General features: G+C 44.6%; 2 protein-coding genes across 3 annotated transcripts in view; one reads left to right on the forward strand and one right to left on the reverse strand.

Moving 5' to 3' along the window:
• Positions 1-9454: 9454 nt before the first annotated feature.
• On the reverse strand, positions 9455-14001 carry LOC103216779 (uncharacterized). The gene is made up of 3 exons (XM_073019528.1): positions 13931-14001; positions 12455-13531; positions 9455-12361 (listed from the first exon to the last, which is right to left on the reverse strand). Exons 1-3 carry the CDS (start codon positions 13999-14001, stop codon positions 12358-12360), a joined length of 1152 nt encoding a protein of 383 aa, XP_072875629.1. The 3' UTR covers positions 9455-12357.
• Positions 13207-25545, forward strand: part of WAPL (WAPL cohesin release factor) — an 85632-nt gene continuing 73293 nt past the window's right edge. The window contains exons 1-2 of one of the 2 annotated variants that reach the window (XM_007962716.3): positions 13207-13507; positions 16777-17295. In XM_007962716.3, the coding sequence (XP_007960907.2) occupies positions 16797-17295 (499 nt within the window). In that variant the 5' untranslated portion in view covers positions 13207-13507; positions 16777-16796. The remainder of the gene's footprint in view (positions 13508-16776; positions 17296-25545) is intronic. The other variant, XM_007962715.3, reaches the window with a different exon arrangement.

The following is a 25545-nucleotide window of genomic DNA, read 5'->3' on the forward strand; positions in this document are numbered from 1 at the left end:
CTCTCCCCAGGTCAAAGCTTCTCCACCTATAATTCCTCACTCCTCCTTGAATTTGGCTGCTTCTTCTAAACAGCTTTGAGTTATTGATCTTGATCCTCACTCCTCCTGGCTTGAGCCTCTGGCTTGAAATGACAACAGAAGGATGGGGTTCCTCTACCTGGCTTGATATTCAGGGCCCAGGACAGCACATGCTTCATGCCTAGAACCTTTGGAGAAAGATAGTTTTGGTTTAAAACCCTGGCTCTGTCACATTAATCAGTTGGGTGACCTTAGGCAAGTCATTTACCATTGTACAGTATTCCTTAAGAGTCCTATCAGAGAAGTGGTAGGATAATGCAGCTCTGATAAGGAGATGAGACATCAATGACAATGTAAATAACCATGTAAATTACAATGCAGGGAAATCTGCGCTGTGGCTGGCAAAAAATAGGACTTAGTAAATGGTAGCCTTCTCCCTAGGTAAGAGTAGAGCAACTCAGCACCTAGGAGGCTGCTTGCCGTTGTTCTTTTATTTAAAAAAGTTCTTTTAGAGACAGGGCCTTGCTCTGTAACTCAGGTGGGAGTGCAGTGGCATGATCATAGCTCACTGCAACCTTGAACTCGGCTTACGAGATCCTCTTGTCTCAGCCTCCTGAGTAGCTGGAGCTTGCCTTTGTTCTCACACTCTCTCCCGAGGCTCCACAATATGGAGGTAGAGACCATGACATCGGTAATGTTGCTGCCACCTCCACCTCCACTCAGTCATGCCCTGGAAGTTAAATACCTGAAACTGTATGGCCATGGCATCCTCGCTTGGGCAAGCAGCATTCAGAGGCAGATTGGCTTTCAGAGCAGGTGACACCCCAGAGGCCTCTCTCCTGACGTCATTGTGGGCAAGCAGTCAGGGAGCAGGGCCTCACTGCTGGGATCTTGCTCCTAACTGGGTGTCCTGCTGCCTCTCACCTAGGAAGTGAGCCCAAGTAGATTTTCCCTGACATTCAATAGCCTTGTTCTGCTTCCACTCTTTCCATCTCAAGGTTATTAATTCCTCGCCCACTCATGGCTATCAGAATTCTTTTTCAACATTTCCAAGAATAATATATAGATCCCCCCCTTTTTTTTTTTTTTTTTGAGATGAAGTTTCACTCTTGTTGCCCAGGCTGGAGTACAGCGGAGCCATCTCCGCTCACTGCAACCTCCGCCTCCCAGGTTCAAGCGATTCTCCTGCCTCAGCCTCCCGAGTATCTGGAATTACAGGCGCCAGCCACCACACCCAGCTAATTTTTGTATTTTTAGTAGAGATGAGGTTTCGCCACCTTGGCCAGGCTGGTCTCAAACTCCTGACCTCAGGTGATCTGCCCGCCTTGGCCTCCCAAAGTGTTGGGATTACAGGTGTGAGTCACTGCACCTGGCCCATATCCATCTTCTAAATTCTTACTAGAAAGAAGCACAAAAATGACAAAAACATATGTCTGCTTTGCTGTATCTTCTTTTGTTTTTTTAAACCTTTTTTGAGATAGATAGGGTCTAGCTCTGTTGCCCAGGCTGGAGTGCAGTGGCACAATCATAGCTCACTGTAACCTTGAACTCCTGGGCTCAAGTGATCTCCCACTTCAGGGTCCCAAGTAGCTGGTGTTAACAGAAACATGTTAACGGTAGAGTGTCCATGTTCTTGGTGTCTTGAACAAATAATTGGACAAAAAGCACTAATACAGCAAGGAAGGAATGAAAGGATTTATTGATAATCAAAGTACACTCCACAGTGTGGGAGTCGGCCAGAGCATGAGGCTCAAAGACCCCATTACAGAATTTCTGGGAGTTTATATACTCCTTAGAGGATTCCACTGGTTACTTCGGGTACACCCTATGTAAATGGAGAGGATGAAGTAAAGTTACAAAGTCATTTACGGCGAATGTCCTATGGAGAGGATATTTCCTGTTATAGCTAAAGTGTGAATTGGCCTTATGTTCCCTGCCTCCAGACCCTATTTTCCTGCCTCACCGGGACTATAGGAACATGCCACCACACCTGGCTACTTTTTTTGTTTTTTTTTTTTTTGAGACAGTCTTACTCTGTTGTCCAGGCTGAAGTGCAGTGTCACAATCTCGGCTCACTGCAACCTCTGTCTCCCAGGTTCAAGCGATTCTCCTGCCTCAGCCCTCTAAGTAGCTAGGACTACAGGTGCGCACTACCATACCCGGCTAATTTTTTTGCATTTTTGTAGAGACGGGGTTTTGTCATGTTGGTCAGTCTGGTCTCGAACTCCTGACCTCAAATGAACCACCTACTTCTGCCTCCCAAAGTGTGGGATTACAGGCATGGGCCACCGCACCCGGCCTAATTTTTTTTTTTTTTTTCTTTTTTTTAAGACAGTCTCACTCTATCGCCCAGGCTGGAATGCGGTGGAGGGATCTTGGCTCACTGCAAGCTCCGCCTCCCGGGTTCGTGCCATTCTCCTGTCTCAGCCTCCTGAGTAGCTGGGACTACAGGCACCCACTACCACACCTAGCTAATTTTGTTTTTGTATTTTTAGTAGAGATGGGGTTTCACCGTGTTAGCCAGGATGGTCTCAATCTCCTGACCTCGTGATCCGCCCGCCTCGGCTTCCCAAAGTGCTGGGATTACAGGTGTGAGCCACCGCACCTGGCTCTAATTTTTAAATTTTTAGTAGAGACAGGGTCTCACTATGTTGACCAGGCTGGTCTGGAACTCCTGGCCTTAAGCGATCCTCCCAACTTGGCCTCCCAAAGTGCTGGGTTACAGGCATGAGCTATGGCACCTGGCCCGTATCTTCTTTTAACATAGAACTGGTGGAACCAAGGACTAGAGGATGACTGATTCATTTATGGGAGAGGCTATGACTCCATAAGTGTGAGGCTTCACAAGTGCAGAGGGAGAGGGAAGTTCTAGACAGAGAGGACTGCATGAGCTGGGCATGGAGTCAAGTAGTCTGGCCCAGCTAGTCAGGAGAGGAGGGAAAGAGAGGTATGGCAGGGTAGAACATAACCATAAATGCCAATGCAAATTACTTATGCCTATGGGATATGAACTTATCTCCCATAGACAGTGGGGAGCAAAATATTTTCTTCTTTTAGGAGAGGAAAGTGATTTCTCAAATGTATGTTTTAGAAATATTCTGGGGACTGTGCAAGAAGAGTACATTCATTTTTTAAAAATAGACTATTTTAGAACAATTTTAGGCTCGTAGAAAAACTGTGCACATAGTACAGAGTTCCCATATACCTCCCTCCCCAATCCCCTTCCCCAGTTTCCTCTATTATTTATTTATTTATTTTGAGACGGAGTCTTGCTCTGTCACCCACGCTGGAATGCAGTGGCACTATCTTGGTTCACTGCAATCTCCACCTTCCAGGTTCAAACGATTCTCCTGACTCAACCTCCCAAGTAGCTGGGACTACAGCCGTGTGCTACCATGCCCAGCTAATTTTTTGCATTTTTAATAGAGATGGGATTTCGCCATGTTGACCAGGCTGGTCTCGATCTCTTGACCTCAGGTAATCTGCCCGCCTTAGCCTCCCAAAGTGCTGGGATTACAGGTGTGCGCCACCATGCCCGGCCAGTTTCCTCTATTATTAAAATCTTGCATTAGTGTGGTATATTTGTTAAAATACTGATACATCATTAACTTAATTTACATCAGAATTCATTCTTTGTGTTATATAGTTCTATGGGTTTTGACAAATCTATAATGCCATGCCTCCACTGATACAGTATTACAGGTTTTTTGTTTTTTTTTTTGAGATGGAGTCTCACTCTGTTGCGCAGACTGGAATGCAGTGGCGTGACCTCAGCTCACTGCAACCTCCAACTCCCAGATTCAAGCAATTCTCCTGCCTCAGCCTCCCAAGTAGCTGGGACTACAGGTATGCACCACCATGCCTGACTAGTTTTTGTATTTTTAGTAGAGACGGAGTTTCACTATGTTGGCCAGGCTGGTCTTGAACTCCTGACCTCAGGTGATCTGCCCACTTCGGCTTCCCAAAGTGCTGGGATTATAGGCATGAGCCAGCGTGCCTGGAGTATTACAGAATTATTTCACCACTCCCTAAGTCCCCTGTGCTTCAGGTATCCATCTCTCTTCTCCCCTCCTCCTGAACCCCTAGCAACACTGATCTTTTTACTCTCTCCATTGTTTTGCCTTTTCCAGACATCATATACAGTAATTGGAATCATATAGTATGTAGTCTTTTCAGACTGGCTTTTTTCACTCAGCAATATACATTTAAGGTTCCATATCTTTTCATAGCCTGACAGCTCATTTCTTTTGGTAAATTCATTTTTAATATTTTTCTTCAACAAATATTTACTCAGCCTTTTTTTTTTTTTTTGAGACAGGGGCTTGCTCTCTCACCCGGGTTAGAGTGCAGTGGCACAATCATGGCTCTCTGTAGCCTCAATCTCCCAGGCTCAAGCGACCTTCCCACCTCAGCCTCCTGAGTAGCTAAGACTACAGGCATGTGCCAACACACCTGGTTAATTTTTGTAGAGAGAGGGTCTCACCATCTTGCCCAGGCTGGCCTTGAACTCATGGGCTCAAGCCATCCATCCCGCCTCGGGCTCCCAAAGTGCTGGGATTATAGGTATAAGCCACTGTGCCCAGCTACTGAACTTTGATATCAGGGCTGCCAATATAAATATAATGCAAGTCACAAAGGTAACTTAATTTTTTCTAGTACCCACATTAAATAAAGGTAAAAAGAAACAGGTGATATTAACTTTAATAATATAATCTATTTAACTTGATATAAAAAATCATTTCAACATTTAATCAGTGTAAAAAGTATTGAGATACTTTATTTTCTTTTTTTGTAGGAAGTCTTTGAAATCCAGTGTGTGTTCTACATTGTCAGGATTTCTCAACTTGGACTAACTATATTTCAAGTGCTCAGTGAACGCACAGCTCATGGCTACCACATTGGACTGTACAGCCTGTTCTTGGTGCTGAGCATACAGCAGAGAGCAGAATGGACAAGATCTCTGCCTTTACACAGTTGACATTCTAACGTGGAAGATAGATAATACAGAACTAGACTGGGCACGGTGGCTCACGCCTGCAATCCCAGCACGTTGGGAGGCCGAGGCGGTGGACCATTTGAAGTCAGGAGTTCAAGAACAGCCTGGCCAACGTGGTGAAACCGTCTCTACTAAAAATAGAAAAATTAGCCAGGCAGTAGTGGCACAAGCCTGTAATCCCAGCTACTCAGGAGACTGAGGCAGGAAAATCACTTGAGCCTGGGAAGCAGAGGTTTCGGTAAACCGAGATTGTGCCACTGCACTCCGGTCTGGGTGACAGAGTAAGACCCTGTCTCAAAAACAAACAAACAAACAAAGAAGTACGCAGGCTGGGTGTGGTGGCTCACAAATGCAATCCCAGCACTTTAGGAGGCCCTGGAGGATTGCTTGAGGTCAGAAGTTCAAGACCAGTCTGGGCAATGTAGTGAGACCCCCATCTCTAAAAAAAATCAAACATTCATTTTTTGAATTTTTCCCTAGGTGTCACTCTTGCCTGTAGTTCCAGTTACTCAGGAGGCTGAGCCTGGGAGGGCAAGGCTGCAGTGAGCCATGTGTGTCTGCACCGCTGCACTCCAGCCTAGGTGACAGAGGGAGACCTTATTTGGAAAAAAAAAAAAAAAAAGATAATTTGCTTCAGATTGCCTAGATAGTCAGGAAAGTCTTTTGGAGGCTGAGACTCCAAAAAAGGAGGCATTATCAATGGGAAAATCGCTAGTTGTTATCCATTATTTATTGTCACAATGCTGTATAACAAACCACTCTAAAATTCAGAAGCTTAATATAATAAGTAGCTATTATTACTCATGAGCCTCCAGGTCATCAGGACAGTTCTAGTCCCAGGTGAGCTCACATCTACATCTTTCGGTGGCTGCAGGTCAGGTGGGTTGCCATGCTGCTCCTGGCTGGGCTTACATGTTTGGGGTCTGCTGGCTGTTCATAGGTCAGGGAAGACTTCAGCTCTTTTCTTTTTTTTTTTTTTTTTTTTTTTTTTTTTTTTTGAGGCGGAGTCTCGCTCTGTCGCCCAGGCTGGAGTGCAGTGGCCGGATCTCAGCTCACTGCAAGCTCCGCCTCCTGGGTTCACGCCATTCTCCTGTCTCAGCCTCCCGAGTAGCTGGGACTACAGGCGCTCGCCACCGCGCCCAGCTAGTTTTTTGTATTTTTTAGTAGAGACGGGGTTTCACCGGGTTAGCCAGGATGGTCTCGATCTCCTGACCTTGTGATCCACCCGTCTCGGCCTCCCAAAGTGCTGGGATTACAGGCTTGAGCCACCGCGCCCGGCCTTCAGCTCTTTTCCATGTGGCTTTTCATCTTCCATCAAACTAGCCCAGGCCTGTTCTCATGGCAGAAGCAGGGATCCCAAAGAGAACGTGGAAGCATTCAAGGTTTCTTTAGGCTCAGACTCAGGACTTTATCACTTCTGTCATTTTCTTTAGGCCAAGGTGAGTTAAAATCCAGCTGAGATTCTGGGAGGAGCTGCCAAGTCACATTGCAAAAGGTGTGGCTATGGGGAGGAGTGAGTGGAAAATTCAGGCAATTTTTGCAATTAAACTCCCATATTACTTTAAAAGCTTTCAATTCTACCAGGAAGCGATAGCAATTCTAACTTGTACAGTATGTGCCCAATAAAATAGCCTCAAAATGCAGAAAGAAAAATAGAACTACAGGGAGAAATGAAAAAGATTACTCTTATAGTGGGAGGTTTTCATGCATGTTTTGCCATTATTTATAGGTCAAGCAGACAAAAAAAATTATTAAAGATATAGAAGAGCTGAACACTATTTATTATTATTTTTGAGAAAAAGTTTTGCTCTTGTTGTTCAGGCTGGAGTGCAATGGTATGATCTTGGCTCACTGCAACCTCCATCTCCTGGGTTCAAGTGATCCTCCTGCCTCAGTCTCCCAAGTAGCTGGGATTACAGGTGCCTGCCACCTGCCTGGCTAATTTTTGTATTTTAGTAGAGATGGGGTTTCATCATGTTGGCCAGGCTAGTCTTGAACTCCTGACTTCAGATGATTCGCCGCCCGCTTTCACCTCCCAAAGCGCTGAGATTACATGTGTAAGCTGTACACAATTTTTTTTTTTTTTTGAGATGGAGTCTCGCTGTCACCCAGGCTGGATTCCAGTGGCGCGATCTCAGCTCATTGCAAGGTCTGCCTCCCAGGTTCACGCCATTCTCCTGCCTCAGCCTCCCGAGTAGCTGGGACTACAGGCACCCGCCACCACGCCCAGGTAATTTTTAAAAATATTTTTAGTAGAGATGGGGTTTCATCGTGTTAGCCAGGATGGTCTCAATCACCTGACCTCGTGATCCGCCCGCCTCGGCCTCCCAAGGTGCTGGGATTACAGGCATGAGCCACTGTGCCTGGCTGCTGAACACAATTTAAAGCTTGAATTAATTCAGGTATTCCGTCAACAAATATTTATAGCACACTCTCTGTGTGTGAGGCACTATTTGAGGTGTGCTTGGTATATAAAGTGAACAAGTCAGTCATCTGTGTCCTCATGGAGTTTATATTCTTGTGAAAGGAAATAGATAATAACCAAGTTCACACACAAAGCAAACGTAATGACTATGTTATGGAGAAAAGCAGCAGGGAAAAGGAGATACAGGGTGCTGGATGACCTTAAATAGCATGGCCAGGGAAGACACTACTGAGACACACACTTGAGCAAAGACCTGAAAGCATGGAGGGAATGAGTCATGTATGTCTCTTGAGGACTAACAGAGGGAACAAGTATGAAGAGGGCCCGCAGGCAGGAGCTGGTTTGGCATGTTCTAGTAGTAGACAGAGGCAGGCCTGGCAAGGTGGGAAGGGATAGGAGTACTCAGGGGCCAGATCATGCAGGACCTTTTTGCCTTAAGAATTTTGGATTTTAGTCTTAGTGATAGGAGGACCCTTCAGGGTCTTTGACTAGGGGGGTATCATACAGTATTAGGGGTGAGGATCCTGGATAAAAAAGGGCTGTTTCCAGGACAAGGGTCAGGAAGCCAGACTTCTCCAAGGTTGCTCATACCAGTCCTTGTCAGGCAATGTGCTCCTAGAGAATTTCCTTTGCTTTGTGTTTCATCTACCTAGACAGCAGTGTATTCCCCAAAGGATGTCACTATCTCCAGAGAACATATTCCAATTATCCTGGGAAATAAGATAACTGAGATTATAAGAGTACTCATTTTCTCAAATTTTCAGAATGAAAACCTATCCAAGGCAAGAACAAAAGGTCTCCAGGAAGTACTCCCTTCCCCATTGTGATATCCCAGTTAACACTTTATTAGAGCTACCAGGTTACATGAAACTGTTGATAGTTTTGCCACTTTCCTTTCAAGATATAGGCAGGGGCAGTGGCTCAAGTCTGTAATCCCAGGACTTTGGGAGGCCAAAGTAGGTGGATGGCTTGAGCCCGTCAGTGCAAGACCAGCCTGGGCAACAAGGTGAAACCCTATCTCTACCAAAAATACAAAAATTAGCGGGGCATGGTAGCATGGACATGTAGTCCCAGCTACTTAGGAGGCTGAGGTGGGAGGATGGCTTGAACCCTGGAGGTGGAGGTTGCAGTGATTGGAGATCGTGCCACTACACTCCAGCCTGGGCGACTGAGCGAGACTCTGTCACAAAAAAAAAAAAAAAAAAAAAAAAAAAAAAAAAAAAAAAAAAATTGCAGCCAGGCATGGTAGCTCACACCTGTAACCCCAGCACTTTGGGAGGCTGAGCCGGGCAGATCACAAGGTCAGGAGAAAAAAATGAGCTGGGTGTGGTGGTGCGTGTCTGTAGTCCCAGCTACTGGGGAGGCTAAAGCAGGGGAATCACTTGAACCTGGGAGGCAGAGATTGCAGTGAGCTGAGATTGTGCCACTGTACTCCAGCCTGGTGACAGAGCGAGACTCAGTCTAAAAAAAAAAAAAAAAAGTGTGTGTGTGTATATATATGTATATAATCTTACACGAAAGAAGGAAATAAATGGGTGCATTTATTCAACAAGTATTTATTGAGCACCTACTCTGTGGCAGGCAGTCTTCTAGGTGCTAGGGTTGTAGCAGAAAACAAGACAGGCAGAGATCCCTGCTCTCAGAGGGAGCACAACATGTAAGATAAACATGCAGAACACCTGGTATGTTAGATGCGAAGATAAATGCCCTTAAGGAAAGTAAGGCAGGGACAGTGACATTTAGGAGTGAGGATGTTGCAACAATTTAAAATAGGTTGGTCAGGGGAGATTCATTGAAAAGTCCCATCTGAGTCAAAACCTAGAGGAGAGGAATTGAAGCAGGCTGGCATCTGGGGGAGTTGTGGGCAGAGGAAATAGGAAATACAAAGGCCCTAAGGTGGGGAAATAGCAAGGACTCAGGTGTGGGCAGAGCAGAAAGTAGGGGCTGCATGAGCAAAGGGCAGGGCCTGGCCCACATCTTGTAGAGCTTTGTAACATAACCACAACATGCAAGTGTACAATTTAACATTTTATTCCACATCTTATGGCAAAGAAAAATTGACTGCTACCAATATGGTAGTTTCTGACCTCTAGTTCCCTAAATAGAATTCTGTAAGTTGTAATACACTTTACTACACATTATCAGAAAAAGACTAAAAGTTCTATTTAGTAACTCCAATTCTGACAGTTCTCATGTCTGGGCTAGAACAAGCGCATGGCAATGGCAGAACAGATGTCTTCTATTTTCTTTGCAGGATTTTCTTTTTTCAGAGGAAAGTACAGGTATGGGCCCACTCAAGTGGGGCTCCAGGTAGTAGGGGGTTCTGTCCTCACCCAGGCAGCAAACAGGAGGGCAGAAGCCCCTCCAAGGGTACTACAAACTTGGCTCCGATCCATGATTTCAGTTTCTGACAATTACAACATTCAGTAGGGGAAAGAAAATCAGGTATCTGAGAGCTTGCACAGAGGCATTCTAGCAAAACCAAAAGCATCTACTGGCTACTTGATGTTAGTGTGAAGATTCTCATGAAATGGAGACAACCATTCTAGGGGTTGAGGGTGGCCAGGGGGATGGGCAGAGGGTGAATCCTGAGCTGAGAGAACTAAGAAAACAAAAACAATACAACAAAAAGCTGCTCAGCCATGTGTTGCCCATACTGGAGTCCTGTTTGCTCATTCTGGTGTGGAACCCAGGGCCCTGGTAAGGGAATGAGGTGACTCCAGGGCATTTGCCTCCCTCAGTGGAAGGAGGGAGGTAAGGGGTTAAGGTGGTAGTACAGCCTGCAGGGCCAGGAGTCTGAACTCCCTCCAGGAGGGACCCAAGAGGTGTCTTTAGCCTGAGCCACACAAGGAAGGGTACAGAGTCCAGAAGAGCTCTGCTTAATATTCATATAGTAAGTTTCCACAGACTAAATACATACACATACACACACACACACACACACACACACACACACACGTTTACTTCTCAAATCATGTACCACTTTCTACCAGATTCAAGAACATCCATAAGTACTAATGGGTATCCAACCATTAAGAAAAAGTTTGGGGCCGGGCGCGGTGGCTCAAGCCTGTAATCCCAGCACTTTGGGAGGCCGAGACGGGCGGATCACGAGGTCAGGAGTTCGAGACCATCCTGGCTAACACGGTGAAACCCCGTCTCTACTAAAAAATACAAAAAACTAGCCGGGCGAGGTGGCGGGCGCCTGTAGTCCCGGCTACTCGGGAGGCTGAGGCAGGAGAATGGCGTAAAAACCCGGGAGGCAGAGCTTGCAGTGAGCTGAGATCCGGCCACTGCACTCCAGCCTGGGCGATACAGCGAGACTCCGTCTCAAAAAAAAAAAAAAAAAGAAAAAGTTTGACTCCCTCACTAGTTGTAATATACAAGTCTTCCCATTTCCTTACCTGTAAGATAAGGGAACAGCCTAGCAACTTACCTGATGCATAGGGGGTTCTTAATCATCTCCCTTCCTCTCCCTCATCCTAACGAAAAATACTAGATTGCTGTCAAATGCTATGGGTATACTTTAAATCGGTGCTTGTCAAACTTTAATGTGCAGCCCAATCAGCTGGGGGAATCCTGTTAAAATGCAGGTTCTGATTCAGTGGAGCTGGGGTGAGGATAGGAATTATGCGTTCTTCACAGGCTTCCAGGTTATACTACACTGCTGATTGGGGATCCTTCTTTGAATGGCAAGAATTTGACACTACTAGGTTCCATTACTTAACACAACCATCTCACAAAAGCCCTCAAAAGGCACCACACAGTCTAAACAATGAGCCCTTCCACTTCAGCTTCATGCAGGCACTGACCCTGCCAGTGTCCAGCACTAGAGAGGCCAGGCATAATACATATATCCTTTGGTCTTGGGAGGTTCACAACACCCTCCTACGGGAAGATCTTGCAATTGTCTCCTCACCTCTTCTGGTTTTTTGATCTTACCTTTTCCCTCTGATGATAATTACCCTTTAATTACCATCCACTACCTTGTCATCTAAATAATTATAGTAAGTGCAGCCTGCACCTCTGCCAGAGATCTTTAAACAGAATGATAAAAACAAGTTCCTAAATTGCCAATTAAAAAAAAGAGACAAAACTGACCCAAATAAAACAGTCATGTGCATCCCACCCACAGTGGAAGATATGGACTTGTTATTCATATAAACTACAGAAGAAGTTGGTTTATTTTGAAACAAGAAAAAATACTGACTCAGTATTTGGGAAATTGTAAATGTCAGAATATAAATTCTGCAGTCAGGTAGGCAAAACAATCCAACCACACTAAAACCCACCTCAAATTCCTCTTGGGAAAGGCTGCAGGGTCTCTGAACTATTTTTCCTTTATTTGGAGTTTCCCCGATTATACCGGAGGGAGCTGGATAACTTCTGGGTGCATTAAAAGCAAATTATCCATTTGTGGAAGAAGGGCGGGCTTCTCACTGAAAGCAATTAGTAGTTTTCTAATTTCCCAGGTGGGTCTCCATTAACCGCCTAACAAACATCAAGGCTGTCCGAGTCCGACGAATCATGCACCTCTCTTAGGGGGAACTAGTTGTGCTATTCTTTAGAATGCTGTTTTCTCATAGTAGCCTTAAAAAAAAAAATTACCAATTTTCTGAATTAGGTAACACATTAAATGGGGAAAACCTAAGACAGCACAAAAAGGCGCACAGCGAAAAATTAAGACTCCTTCCTCCCGTCATCCGCCACCTCACTGTTCTCCCTTGAGGCAATCACTGGCTTACTTCTCTAAACTTTTTATTATGGAAAATTTCAGATACACAAGTAGAGAGATTGTATGATGAGCGCATGTGCTTGCATCACGCAGCATCAACGATGAAAAACGTCCTGCCAGCTTGTTTTATTCCTCTCCCCCAGTTTTCACAGGCGTATTTTACACTCCTGACACCAGATCACTCTACCTGTCAACATATCAGTAGGTCTTAAAAAAAAACAAAACCATAACCACATTACCGTTACCACACCCAACAAGGTTAATGATATTTGCTCAATACCATCCAATATTCTCGGGGCCACTTTCAATCGGTGACGGACAGACGGAGTTAGAGGGAGGACTGCAGGACTGGAGGGGCGCGAAAAAGCGCGGGGCAACGCTGCTCGCGGCCTCGGGTGTCCGGCGCCTCGCAGTCCCGCCGTCGTCACCTACGCCGGGCCAGGACCTGCCAGGCCAGGTCGAGGGCGGCTCTGGACCACGCGCTCCCTGCCTCCGCGCTCCCGGGCGGCGGCCCCCGCAGGCCCAGCGCAGCTGCACAGCCCGCGGTCCCCAGACACCGGCGGGTCCCTGGAGGGGAAGCGATTGATACAGCTGCCTGCACTGCGCCACCCGCTCGGCCGCCCATCCCCGTGGCACCTGCGTCTCCCAGCGGGGCCGGGAGCTAGAAGTGGCTGCCGAGACCAGGAGGGCCAGGCCAGCCGCCCGCTCCCGCTCCCGCTCCCGCGCCTGGTCCTGGGCAACGCGACCTCGCGGACCTGGACTACAACTCCCGTCGGGCCCCGCGGTCAGGCCAATGGCGGGCGCCGGAGCATGCGGAGCGCAGCGCCTGCGCGGCGGTTTGAGTAAGCGGCTGCGTGATTGGCTGCGGGGTCGGGCGGCCGCGCGGGGACTGTGGGAAGCGGAGTGACGGAGCGAGCGGCTGTTGGAGGAAGGAGGTGGGGGCCGGGAGCGCAAATGGCGTTGAGATGGTTCAGGGCCCTGTTCAAACTCCAGCGCTGACCATTCACCGGCGGAAGCGGCGGCGCAGGAGGCGGCGGCGGCCCAGCAGGGGCACGTAGCGGGCTCTGGCACCAGCTCCGGCGGCGGCGGCCAGCGAGAGCTAGGCCCGGGCCCGGCCGGCGGCGCTCGAGGCGGGGAGGGAAGTTGCGGGGCCGCCGCTCCTCCCCCCCCCCCACCGGGCTTCCTATTTACCGAACGCGGAGCCCCTCGCCTCTCTCGGCTCTCACCAGCCGGCCCGGCTCTCCCGCGCGGGGGTTCCGCGCCCGCCCGCGGGCCGTAGGGAGCGGGAGAGGCGGAGGCGGCCCGTGGCCAAAGCACCCGCCAGGCGCCGAGGGTAAGTGAGGTGTCGGGCGGCAGCCTAGGCCGGGAGGGAGCCGGGAGGGTGGGGGAGGCAGAGGCTGGGAGCGGGCGGTGGAAGTCTTAACTGCCTCGCCCACCGGGCCGCTGAGGAAGTTGGGCAGGGGAATGACCTGAAGAACTCTCTTTTCCCCCTTTTATTTTCCTTTTTCGGAGTTCTTTTTCGGGCGACTGCTGATTGACTTAGGTCCCCAAACCCAGTCAAGTGTGTTGATTTCAGCCCCGAGTCCTTTCCCGTGGTTTCATCCGCCCCTGGCTGCCACTGGGGCCTTGCACTGCCCTAGGGATTCGGTGGCAGAGGCTTCCGGGGCGTCGAAAGCGACCTCCCTTTTCTGGGCGGCGCGGGTTGGGAGGAGAAAAGTTGCGTGAGTGTCCAGTCCGAGGGGTCCACCGCGCCCACTGCCCGTGGCGCCCCGGCTGTTCCCAGGTGAGGATTTCTCGGTAGTCAGGTTTGTCCCGTCCGCTTTCCATCCTTAATGGAAGCCCCTAAAGCCTTTGGGGATCGGGAAGACGCTAGATTAGGGTGAGAGTGAAAAATAAAGGCTTTTTTTTTTTTGGTTTTCTTTAATCAGCGCACTTCCCTCAAAATTCGACCTGATTTTGGGCTAGGGCAAAAGCCCAACAACCGAAAAGACTTAGTCGTGAATCATTCTTTCCTTTTTAGTTAGGACAGTCTTTGGAGTTTAAAGGTTGAGCAGGATCATGTACTTGAAACACTTAAAATTTAATTTCAAAGACGTCTGCACACTTATTTTGGAATCTATAGTGCTTTATGCTTACATGCCATTGCAGCAGTCTGCAGACTTAAAGACATTTTATTGTGGGAAACTATGATAAAGGCAATCAGGAGGAGATACTATATAATGAACTCCTCTGTACCCATCGCTTGGATTCAGCAGTTAATATTAAAGTTATTTCATCTGTACACTTCTCATTCTTTAAGGTTGGAAAATCGCTGACGTTATTTCATCAGTATTTCACTATGTATTTATAAAAAACGTGGTCTTTTGGCACGAAATTATTATTATTATTATTATTATTATTTTTGAGACGGAGTTTCGCTCGTTTCCCAGGCTGGAGTGCAGTGACGTGATCTCAGCTCACCGCAACCTTCGCCTCCCGGGTTCAATTGATTCTCCTGCCGCAGCCTCCCGAGTAGCTGGGATTACAGGCATGCGCCACCACGACCGGCTAATTTTCTATTTTTAGTAGACACGCAGTTTCTCCATGTTGGTCAGGCTGGTCTCGAACTCCCAGCCTCAGGTGATCTGCCTGTCCCGTCTTCCCAGAGTGCTGGGTTTACAGGCGTGAGCTACCGCGCCCAGCCAGCACAAAGTTATTTTTTATCACATAAAATAATTAAGTCCTTAGTGTCAGATATTCATCTGCAGACTTTAAACTTTCAACAGTGAATGCCTTGGGGTTCTAGAACCATTTTAACAGTGAGTTTTTCTGATGTTGACATAAAGGAACTCAAGTCTAGATTTTTGGTTTGGCCTTTGGTTAGTATTTTTAGATGATTAGCACATAAGCGTATCCAAAACGTTTCAACCTTGTTGGTGTATATATGTAAGCACACTTACAGACCTGCAGGATCTCAGCTTTACATTCTTGAAAGAATCAAGAGAATCGACTTTTAGTTTGTTGTCTGTGATAGTTGCCCAGTATCCTGTTGTGTTTAGGCTGTACTTAACAAGAAAGAGAGTAAGACTTCTTAGTGTTGGAGCTGCAGTAGAAGATGAAATAGATCTCCTTCAGGAACACTGTTTTCTCTTAACACAGATATGTATGATGACTAAATTATTATTTTGTTAAATTAAAATTGTCTTCTCACCAAACATCGGGGGATCTACTACAGAATATATATAAAACTCAGACAGTGACTCATTGTAAGTTGTAATAATTTAAGTTAAGGGAAAACACAAGTGTAGCTCAAAACATATTCAAAAGTATAGGTCAAATATAATTTCAATTCTTGTAGTTTTCAAAGTAAGAAGATTTTTCATCCCTTAGGCCCTTGTTCACTTTTTAAAGTTATATTCGATGTATTGATGTTTGAACTGTAGAAAGGTCAAAGTGTAGACAAACGGATAAGGATTGATCATGTTTAAAAAGTACTGTACCTTTTTTTAATAAGCACAGAACCAGTGCAAGTAACTTGTTTTAAAAAATGTTTGACTCTTGATTTTCTGCCCTAAAGATTTTTTTTTGTCCTGTGAAGTAGATAAATCAGGTAAATCGATTTGCCATTTATAAATTGAAGAGAAAAATAAAGGTTATATGTTTCTATTCCTGTATTAATCCATGAAACAGTGTAATATGCTGGAGCTCACTAGCTCCAGAAAATGTAACTCAGCAAATGAGCACAGCACTATCGGGACAATGCAGATAGGATAAGGATAGTTTCTTTCCCTTAGGGAGATGACCATCTAAGGAACATTTTTTAAGTTACAGCCCGAATTACATTACACCAAGAAGCAGAATCTTCAAGATTGGGTTAAAAGCTGCAGGTTGTAAAACATGAGAAAAAGCACCATTTTGGGGACCTTTTTTCTCCTATGAATTAGTGCCATGAAATTTCAAAGAACTAAATTTAATCAAGTATTGGATATTTCTGAGGCCCTGAAAAAAATTAACATTCTGTGCTTAAGATTTTATATAGGTGATTACCCTATATAGATTATTATTACATCACTGCAGCCTCCATCTCCTGAGTTCAAGCAGTTCTCCTGCCCCAGCCTCTCAAGTAGCCTGGATTACAAGCGTGTGCCACCACTCGCAGCTAATTTTTTTATTTTTAGTAGAGACAGGATTTCACCATGGTGGCCAGGCTGGTCTCAAACTCCTGGCCTCAAGTGATCTGCCTGCCTCGATCTCCCAGCCTCTATACAGATTATTTTTTAAGGTAAAAATGATGTTTATAAGAATAGCAAGTTGATTCATTTGGAGCTTAATACGTTTCAAGTTAGCTTTGTGGATATCGTATTATAAGTTGGTTAATCATTAAGTTTTTTTACTTTGTAAGTAGCATAGGAATATGTACTCATTGTAGAGGAAAATTGACATGGAAGCATGTAGAGTAATAAATCAGCCTTTATACCCCTTCCTCATATTTGTTTGTTTAAAAGTCTGTGGTGAGTGTCAAAAGTCATGAGGGAAGAATCCCTAGGTTTTTATTTTTATAGCACTGTTTAACACTTGTTGAGTATTTGATGATTATATGTTTTCTTAAATTTTTTTTCACAGAATATGAAACTGGTGTCAAAATGACATCCAGATTTGGGAAAACATACAGTAGGAAAGGTGGAAATGGCAGTTCAAAATTTGATGAAGTCTTTTCCAACAAACGGACCACCCTTAGCACAAAATGGGGAGAGACTACATTTATGGCTAAATTAGGGCAGAAGAGACCCAATTTCAAACCAGATATCCAAGAAATTCCGAAGAAACCTAAAGTGGAAGAAGAAAGTACTGGAGATCCTTTTGGATTTGATAGTGATGATGAGTCTCTACCAGTTTCTTCAAAGAATTTAGCCCAGGGTAAGGGTTCCTCTTACTCAGAATCTAGTGAAGCTGCTCAGCTGGAAGAGGTCACTTCAGTACTTGAAGCTAATAGCAAAATTAGTCATGTGGTGGTTGAAGACACTGTTATATCTGATAAATGCTTCCCTTTGGAGGACACTTTGCTTGGGAAAGAAAAGAGCACAAACCGAATTGTAGAAGATGATGCAAGCATAAGTAGCTGTAATAAATTAATAACTTCAGGTAAGTTTTGATTTTCTTTATTCTCAGCCAAGAGGGCTTTGTGCAAGCAATTTTTAAAAATGATTTAACTTCTAAAATACATATTGTGTTTTCTTTCTGCACTTAGGATAAATGGGGACTATTGATAGTTTTGTAAAAGACATTTAAGAACTTTAAAGAAACCAGTTGGAGGTTGAAATAATAAAACAACTTGGATATTAATGTTTATAGACTGTTGCTCAGGTTACATTTTGGGAACAGTCATATGTTTCTAACCCCGATTCCAATAAGAAATATCTCTTTTTGTTGTGTTAGGATCACGGAGTATCTCATTTCTGTTACTGTGGAGGATTTGGATGGTTATTGTTAATGAAAATGAGATGAGTACTTAAAATGAGGATTAGTTAACAATGGTAGACTCTCTGCCAAAACTAGCTGAGAAAGATTAAGGAGGTATTGAGTGGAGACATTAAAGAATTGAACTTGATTCCAAATTGAGATTAGTTTGGGGCCAGTAGCAGCTTGTATTGATAGATTTATTTATTTTGAGACGGAGTCTTGCTCTGTCGCCCACGCTGGAGAGCGGTGGTGCCATCTCGGCTCACTGCGCGCTCCGCCTGCCAGGTTCATGCCTTTCTCCTGCCTCAGCCTCCCAGGTAGCTGGGACTACAGGGGCCCACCACCACACCCGGCTAATTTTTGTATTTTTAGTGGAGACAGAGTTTCACTATGTTAGCCAGGTTGGTCCTGATCTCCTGACCTTGTGATCCGCCTGCCTCGACCTCCCAAAGTGCTGGGATTACAGGCGTGAGCCACCGTGCCCGGCTGTATTGATAGATTTTAAACCACAAAACTGGTTGTATTTTAAAAATGTTAATTTGTAAATAGAACATCTAGTACTCTCTCCTAAAACGATACATTTTCTTCTGTCTCCTGTAAGGGATTTGAGATTTATAATAAGTGAAAAAGGTACAATTAACTAAAAGACTGAAGAGCTAATATTGAGGGTGACAGGGAAGAGGTGGGGTAGAGAAGTGGGAGCAATCTATCAGCATTAGGATAAGGGTGGCACTATACTGTAATTGAAAAGAAACCTTAGTTCTTGACATCTTGGCAAAGTTTAGCAATAATGAAAGGTTATAAAAATCTTCCTTTGAAAGGAAGTAAACACAAACACAAAACTTTGCTGTACTGAATTCTTAAGGGGAATTTGTCCTTTGAAGGTTAAGGCACATGAAACAGTACAATGTACTGGGCTTTGCATAGTTTTACTAAAAATGTTGAGCATTTTTTCACTGTTTCTCTCACTCTTGGATGAGACGATGAGCCAGCTGTTACTGTCATTCCTTTGATCCTCCGGGTTAATTCTAATTTGGCTGTCCTTACTGCTTTGCCCACATTTCTCCTCAGGCGTTGTTGGCAAGTTTAGGTTAAATTTCCATTAAAAAGACGGCATAAAGGGCCTGTGCAGTGGCTCATGCCTGTAATCCCAGCACTTCGGGAGGCCAAGGCGGGTGTATCACCTGAGCTCAGGAGTTCAAGACCAGCCTGGCCAATGTGGTGAAACCCCATCTCTATTAAAAATACAAAAAATTAGCTGGGCGTGGTGGTGGGTGCCTCTAATTCCACCTAATAGGGAGGTTGAGGTGGGAGAATCACTTGAACCCAGGAGACAGAGGTTGCAGTGAGCCAAGATTATGCCCCTGCACTCCAGCCTGGGCAACAAAGCAAGATGCCATCTCAAAAAAATAAATAAATAAATAGCATAAACAGCATAAAAACTGTTTTCAGGTCAGCTTCTAAAAATACATAAATGTATGTTAAAATCATCAAACTTTGACACAGAGTCTCACTGTGTTGCCCAGACTGGAGTACAATGGCGCCATCTTGCCTCACTGCAGCCTCCGCCTCCTGGGTTAAAGTGATTCTCCCACCTCAGCCTTCGCAGTAACTGGGATTATAGGCACCTGCCATCATGTCTCGATAATTTTTATATTTTTGTAGAGACAGATTTTCACCATGTTGGCCAGGCTGGTCTCGAACTGACCTCAAGTGATCCGTCCACCTAGGCCTCCCAAAGTGCTGGGATTGCAAGGGTGAGCTATCGCGCCTGGCCCCTCAAACTCTTTTTGAACTAAAATGAATTTTATATATGAAGCTCAAAGAGGTTAAGTCACTGTCCAAGGTCAGCTAGTGGCAGAACTGGAATGAGATTCGTTTATTATCAACATATTGAGCACCTACTGTTTGTCAAACTACTGTACTAGGCTCTGCGAATGCTATTCTGCTTGTGTTTGTTGTTCAACTGACATTTCTGGTTTTTTTTTTTTTTTTTTTTTTTTTTTTTTTGAGATGAAGTCTTGCTCTTTTCCCCTAGGCTGGAGTGTGATGGCACTGTCTTGGCTCACTGCAACCTCTGCCTCCTGGGTTCAAGCAATTCTTCTGCCTCAGTACCCCCGAGTAGCTGGGATTATAGGCACCTGCCACCATGCCTGGCTAATTTTTGTATTTTTAGTAGAGACGAGGTTTCACCATGTTGGCCAGGCTGGTCTAGAACTCCTGACCGCATGTGATCTACCCATCTCGGCCTCCCAAAGTGCTAGGATTATAGACATGAGCCACTGTGCCCGGCCTGACGTTTCTTGATGTTTTCAGATAATCTACAGTGTGGGGTGGGTGGGCTGGAGGAAGGAAGATGAAGCTGTGCAAGTGGTGAAAGTGCTCAAGGCTAACTCCAGCTTCCTTAAGTGTGTGGTCTTTTGAGGGATGGCGCATCACTGGCAGGCAGGGACCCTGATGGCAGAGCATATTAATAAAGGTGAACGTTTAGGTAAGGGGGAAAGGAATGTGGAAGTATTCAGAAGTAATTGTTTCTGTAGCTTTGCGGACAATATATCTTTGTGTTAAATCTGTTGTTGGAAGTAGGTTGGAGAGACCAACCAGCTAAGTGGGATAATTGCTTCCCAGTCTACGTAGCTAAATTGTAGTTCTAATGCTGATACTGTGACTGACTCTGAGTTCAAATTCCATTTTAATTGGTTTGTGAGGGGAAAATACATACTAAAATACAGGCAAATAGATGTTCAGGAACATCTTGTCCATCTTCCTCCTTCACAAAGGGTCTTTTAGTGGTCAGGGAATGGTATAGCACTATGAATATTTCTTTTTTTCTCCTCTCCCTTCGTCATCCAGAGTTGCAACAACCTTGGCAGCTCCTTGTAGGATAAGAAGTGAATTTGAGAGAGTGCATTTAATTTTTATGGTAGTCTTCTCCTGTCTCTAATGTGTGCAAGTTAGTTGTTGTTATAAACCATTTATAAGTTTGTATGTTTGTAAGTTTGTTATAGTTGTGGGGATGCTTTTGCACTTCGTGACCTTTCCTTTGTCTCTCCCCTCTAAACTGGTCATTTCTCTTGTGCCTAGACTGTTTTCTTGCATTATGTCTATCAATTTTTGTTGCCTTTACTCTCACTCAGAAAACCTTGTAATTTTAATTGAAATTTAGAAACCAAAACCTAAATTTTTGATAAAAGAGGCCTCTGTAAATCTCAAGGGGTTCCTAACCTTTTTTGCATTAGGGACCCTTCTGAGAATGAGTTTCGAACTCTTTTCTCCAGATGCAAGTACTCATATACCTACTTGGGTCTCAGAAATCTTAGCAGTCTTTTGCAGATCATGGTTAGGCATTTTATTTAAGAACCTGTTGCAAATTTTTTTTTTTTTTGAGACGGAGTGTCGCTCTGTAGCCTAGGCTGGAGTGCAGTGGCGCGATCTTGGCTCACTGCAAGCTCTGCCTCCCGGGTTCAAGCAATTTTTCTGCCTCAGCCTGGCAAGTAGCTGGAACCACAGGCATGCACCACAACGCCCAGCTAATTTTTGTATTTTTTTTAGTAGAGACGGAGTTTCACCATGTTGGCCAGGCTGGTCTCGGACTCCTGACCTCAGGTGATCTGCCCGCCTCAGCCTCCCAAAGTGCTGGGATTACAGGCGTGAACCACCGTGCCCGGCCACCTGTTGCAAATTTTAACAGCTCGTTCAAAGTGCACAGATGAAGTTCCATCATATCTTTCCAATGGAGTGTTGAGTGTCCCTGGTCATTCATCTTATTTTTTTGCTGTAGAATTATATCACATTAGTGAAAAGGGCTAATTCAGGCTCAGAATTATTATGTCATTTGACCTGGCATTACGTTTTTAAGTGCATCTCTTTATCTATAGGGGAGTATGTGGTTGATTTTTTTTTTGACACTGTTAAGATTCTTTGTTTTAAGTACTTTTATAAAAATGGATAGTACTTTTAAAAATTGTGTTGCGGGTGCGGTGGCCCATGCCTGTAATTCCAGCACTTTGGGAGGCCGAGGCAGGCAGATCAGGAGGTCAGGAGTTCGAGACCAGCCTGACCAACATGGCGAAACCCTGTCTTTACTAAAAAAAATACAAAAATTAACCAGGTGTGTTGGTGCATGCCTGTAATCCCAGCTTCTCAGGAAGCTGAGGCAGGAGAACTGCTTGAACCCAGGAGGCGGAGGTTGCAGTGAGCCGAGATTGTGCCACTGCTCTCCAGCCTGGGTGACAGAGACAAACTCTGACTCAAAAAAAAAAAAAAAAAAAAAATTGTGTTTCACTTGAAGAGGAAACATAGGATGAGGTCACTATGAAACATACAATAGCCGGGCGCAGTGGCTCACGCCTGTAATCCAGCACTTTGGGAGGCTGAGAGGAGTGGATCGCTTGAGGTCAGGAGTTCGAGACCAGCCTGGCCAACATGGTGAAACCCCATCTCTACTAAAAATACAAAAAAAGCCGGAAATTGCTTGAACTGGGGAGGTGGAGGTTGCAGTGAGCCGAGATCGTGCCACTACACCCCAGCTTGGGCAACAGAGGGAGACTCCATCTCAAAAAACAAAAACAAAAAGCAACCCACAAAATCTACAATGGTTCCCATTTTCCAGACAGATGCTTGATGGGTAAGGGAACCAGAAACAAGATTACAAACTGAATAGGTACTTCAGGGAAGAGTCGTGTTGCTAAAATATCCTATTCCTTGAACAAGAAGAAAACGTTTATTATGAAACTTTTCAGGCACGCAAAAATAGAATGGTAAAAAAAAACCTCATGTACTTGATTGTCCACCTCCAATATTTAGTATCTGGCAGATCTTGTTTCATCTGTTTTGCACACTACTCTCTCCACTTCCCATCCTTTACTCCCTGGATTTTAAAGCTAATTTCAGATTTCTGTTTCTATCTGCAAATATTTCTGTGTCTAATCTTTAATTTTGAAAACAAATTTCTGATTACGGTTGCTGTTAAAGCCAGTCAGTTCTCAGCCAGGTGTGCCCATTAAAAATGACTGTTAGCAGGGGCTAAAGGTTCACCCTTCTAAGAGATCTCCAGGTAATCCTTAATGGTTTGAATCAGTGCTGTCTATAGTAGAGGCAAAAAAAAGTCTTCTCTTGCCTTTTATGCAAGGCTACTTCCATTTCTCGCCTTTGTTCTGTCTGCTACAGGTTTTTAATCTGGACTCTAAAGTGTGCAAAGACTTATATTTCGGCTTGGCACACTTTCCTTGCCAGTCAGCTGGGATTCAGTCTACATATCCTGCCAAATATTGAGAAAACTACAGCATAGGCTCTTAATTTGCCTGACTGGTTTTGTAGCCAATAAAATTTTTTAATTTGTTTAAAACTGTAATGAGTGTTTGTGTAAGTTAGAGGGATGGTATTGTCAGGAGATTTTTAACTTAGATTTAGAACTGAAGGTGATTTTTTAGAAAGGGAAGTGAATTATTACTGAAAGTTTAGAGTAGTCCACGAACTTGTGACCTGAGATGAGATTGTCATTGGATAAACTATAGATGATTAATGAGGATTATTATTATCTTTTAAGTCCTGAAAGGATAGTATCAGCAAGAGTTACCTACCTTTATTTATTGCATGTATTTGTTGTGTAGAATATATTTAAATCATATCTAAAATCAGCTTCTTTTTAAGAGAAGTAGATAAGACTTATTATTTCTTTTTTTCTTTTTATTTTTTGGAGACAGGGTCTTACTCTGTCATCCAGGCTGGAGTACATGGCTCATCGCAGCTTCTACCTCCTGGGCTGAAGCCATCTTCCCTCGTTGGCCTCCCCAGCAGTTGGGAATATGGGGTGCACCACCACACTGAGCCAATTTCTAAATTTTTTTGTGGAGACAGTGTCTCAATATGTTGCCCAGCCTTGTCCTGAACTCCTGGACTTGAGTGATCCTCTCACCTCCACCTCCCAAAATGTTGGGATTACAGGTGTGAGCCACTGTGCCCAGCCCTGTTATTTCTTAAATTCCTACTTTTACATATTAATTGATCCTTAATCACAACTGTATAAGGGAGGCTTTATTTCCATTGTATTGAGGGTAAGGCACAGTTCAGAGGTTGAATAACTTGAACTGTTAAGTGGAAGATCTGGGAAACATCCAAAGTGTTCTTTTCATACAGTGCTGTTGTATTCTGATGTGAATGAGATTAATTTTGTCATCTTCAAAGCTGTATGTTTAGAAGAGACTATCACTGTAAGAACAGTTTTATCTTGATGTTGGAAATAAAGTTGTGTTGCGAGGGCCTAATTATGGATTCCCTCTTGTCTCTGTTCAAGTAATTTTCTGCTTTTTTAAATTTTAAAGATCTGATTTTTTTTTAAAGAGGTGGGATCTTGCTATCTTGCCCTGGCTGGCCTCAAATTCCTGGGCTCAAGTGATGCTCCCACCTCAGCCTCCTGCCTCAGCCTTCTGAGAGGCTGGGATTACAGGCATGCCACCTGGCTTAAATAATTTTCTTTTTTATAAGAATGATGGGCCAGGCATGGTGGCTCACATCTGTAATACCAGCACTTGGGGATACCAAAGTGGGAGGATGGTTTGAGCCCAGGAGTTCAAAACGAGCCTGGTCAACATAGTGACATCCCATTTCTTCAAAAGAAGAAACGTTAGCCCGATGTGTCAGGGTGCACCCGTAGTTCCAGCTTCTTGGGAGACTGAGTTGAGGATCACTTGAACCCAGGAGTTCAAGGCTGCAGTGAGCCATGATTGGGTCACAACCTGGGTGACACAGCAAGATACCATCTCAAAAACAAAACGAGAATGATGACCAAACTATTTTTAATACTTACTGAATAAAGTTTTTGACTTGATTTTTATAGATATTTTCTACTTCTTATTTTCATATGTGTGTATACAAATGGAAATTCGACATTATGTAAATTATGAAAGAGGCATTATAATTTTAAGTAAATTCATTTTGTTCTAAAGCAGAACTTTTGTTTCTTACTCAGATATTCTGAGTAAAAAGAGTATTATTCTCAAGGTTTGTGTATTAACAAAAGCATGGGAGACCACTTAACAAATTTCTTCTCAGATCCAGTTTGAATACCAGCTGTGGGGTAAAATATGAAATTTATAAACATAGCCTCTGTACTTTAGAGTTATTGACTTCTGCTGGTCATGATAAAGAACTAACATGATGACGACACTTTTATATAATACATTGTGCTTTTCAGAGCATTTTCCCTAAGTATTCTATGCTTTTAGAACCTGAAGCCAGATAGCCAGGCACGGTGGCTACGCCTGTAATCCCAGCACTTTGGGTGGTCAAGGCAGGTGGGTCAGGAGGTCAGGAGTTCGAAACCAGTCTGACCAACATGGTGAAACTCCATCTCTACTAAAAATACAAAAATTAGCCAGGCGTGGTGGTGTGCGCCTATAATCCCAGCTGCTCAGGAGGCTGAGGCAGGAGAATCACTTGAACCCAGTAGGCAGAGGTTGCTGTGAGCCAAGATCACGCCCCTGCACTCCAGCCTAGGTGACAGAACGAGACTCTGTCTCCATAAAAAAAAAAAGTAATCCCATCCCTTTGGGAGGCCGAGGTGAGCAGATCACGAGGTCAGCAGTTCGAGACCAGCCTGGCCAACATGGTGAAACCCCGTCTCTACTAAAAATACAAAAATTAGCCAGGCATGGTCCGGGCGCCTGTATTCCCAGCTACTCTGGAGGCTGAGGTAGGAGAATCACTTGAACCCAAGAGGCGGGGGTTGCAGTGAGCCGAGACCGCACCATTGCACTCCAGCCTGGGTGTGCAGGGTAACTTGGGGGGTTTAAGGGAGCTGGAAAGAGTTCAGATAGATGTTACTTAAAGTGGGAGAGTGAGCTGTCTAGAGACAAAGTGGAATTCCTGGACATTACTGAGGCCTTAGTTGAAGTTGGTGTAACTGAAAACACATGGTCACTAATCTACCTA

Source organism: Chlorocebus sabaeus, chromosome 9, assembly GCF_047675955.1.
Source record: "Chlorocebus sabaeus isolate Y175 chromosome 9, mChlSab1.0.hap1, whole genome shotgun sequence".
In the NCBI taxonomy this organism is placed as follows: Eukaryota; Metazoa; Chordata; class Mammalia; order Primates; family Cercopithecidae; genus Chlorocebus; species Chlorocebus sabaeus.

Coding starts and splice junctions, on each gene's coding strand:
- LOC103216779 (XM_073019528.1), bottom strand. CDS start 14,001: ATGGAAAGCGGACGGGACAAACCTGACTACCGAGAAATCCTCACCTGG. Junction 13,532..13,930: donor CAGCCGGGGCGCCACGGGCA/GTGGGCGCGGTG, acceptor CTCCCGGCCTAG/GCTGCCGCCCGACACCTCAC.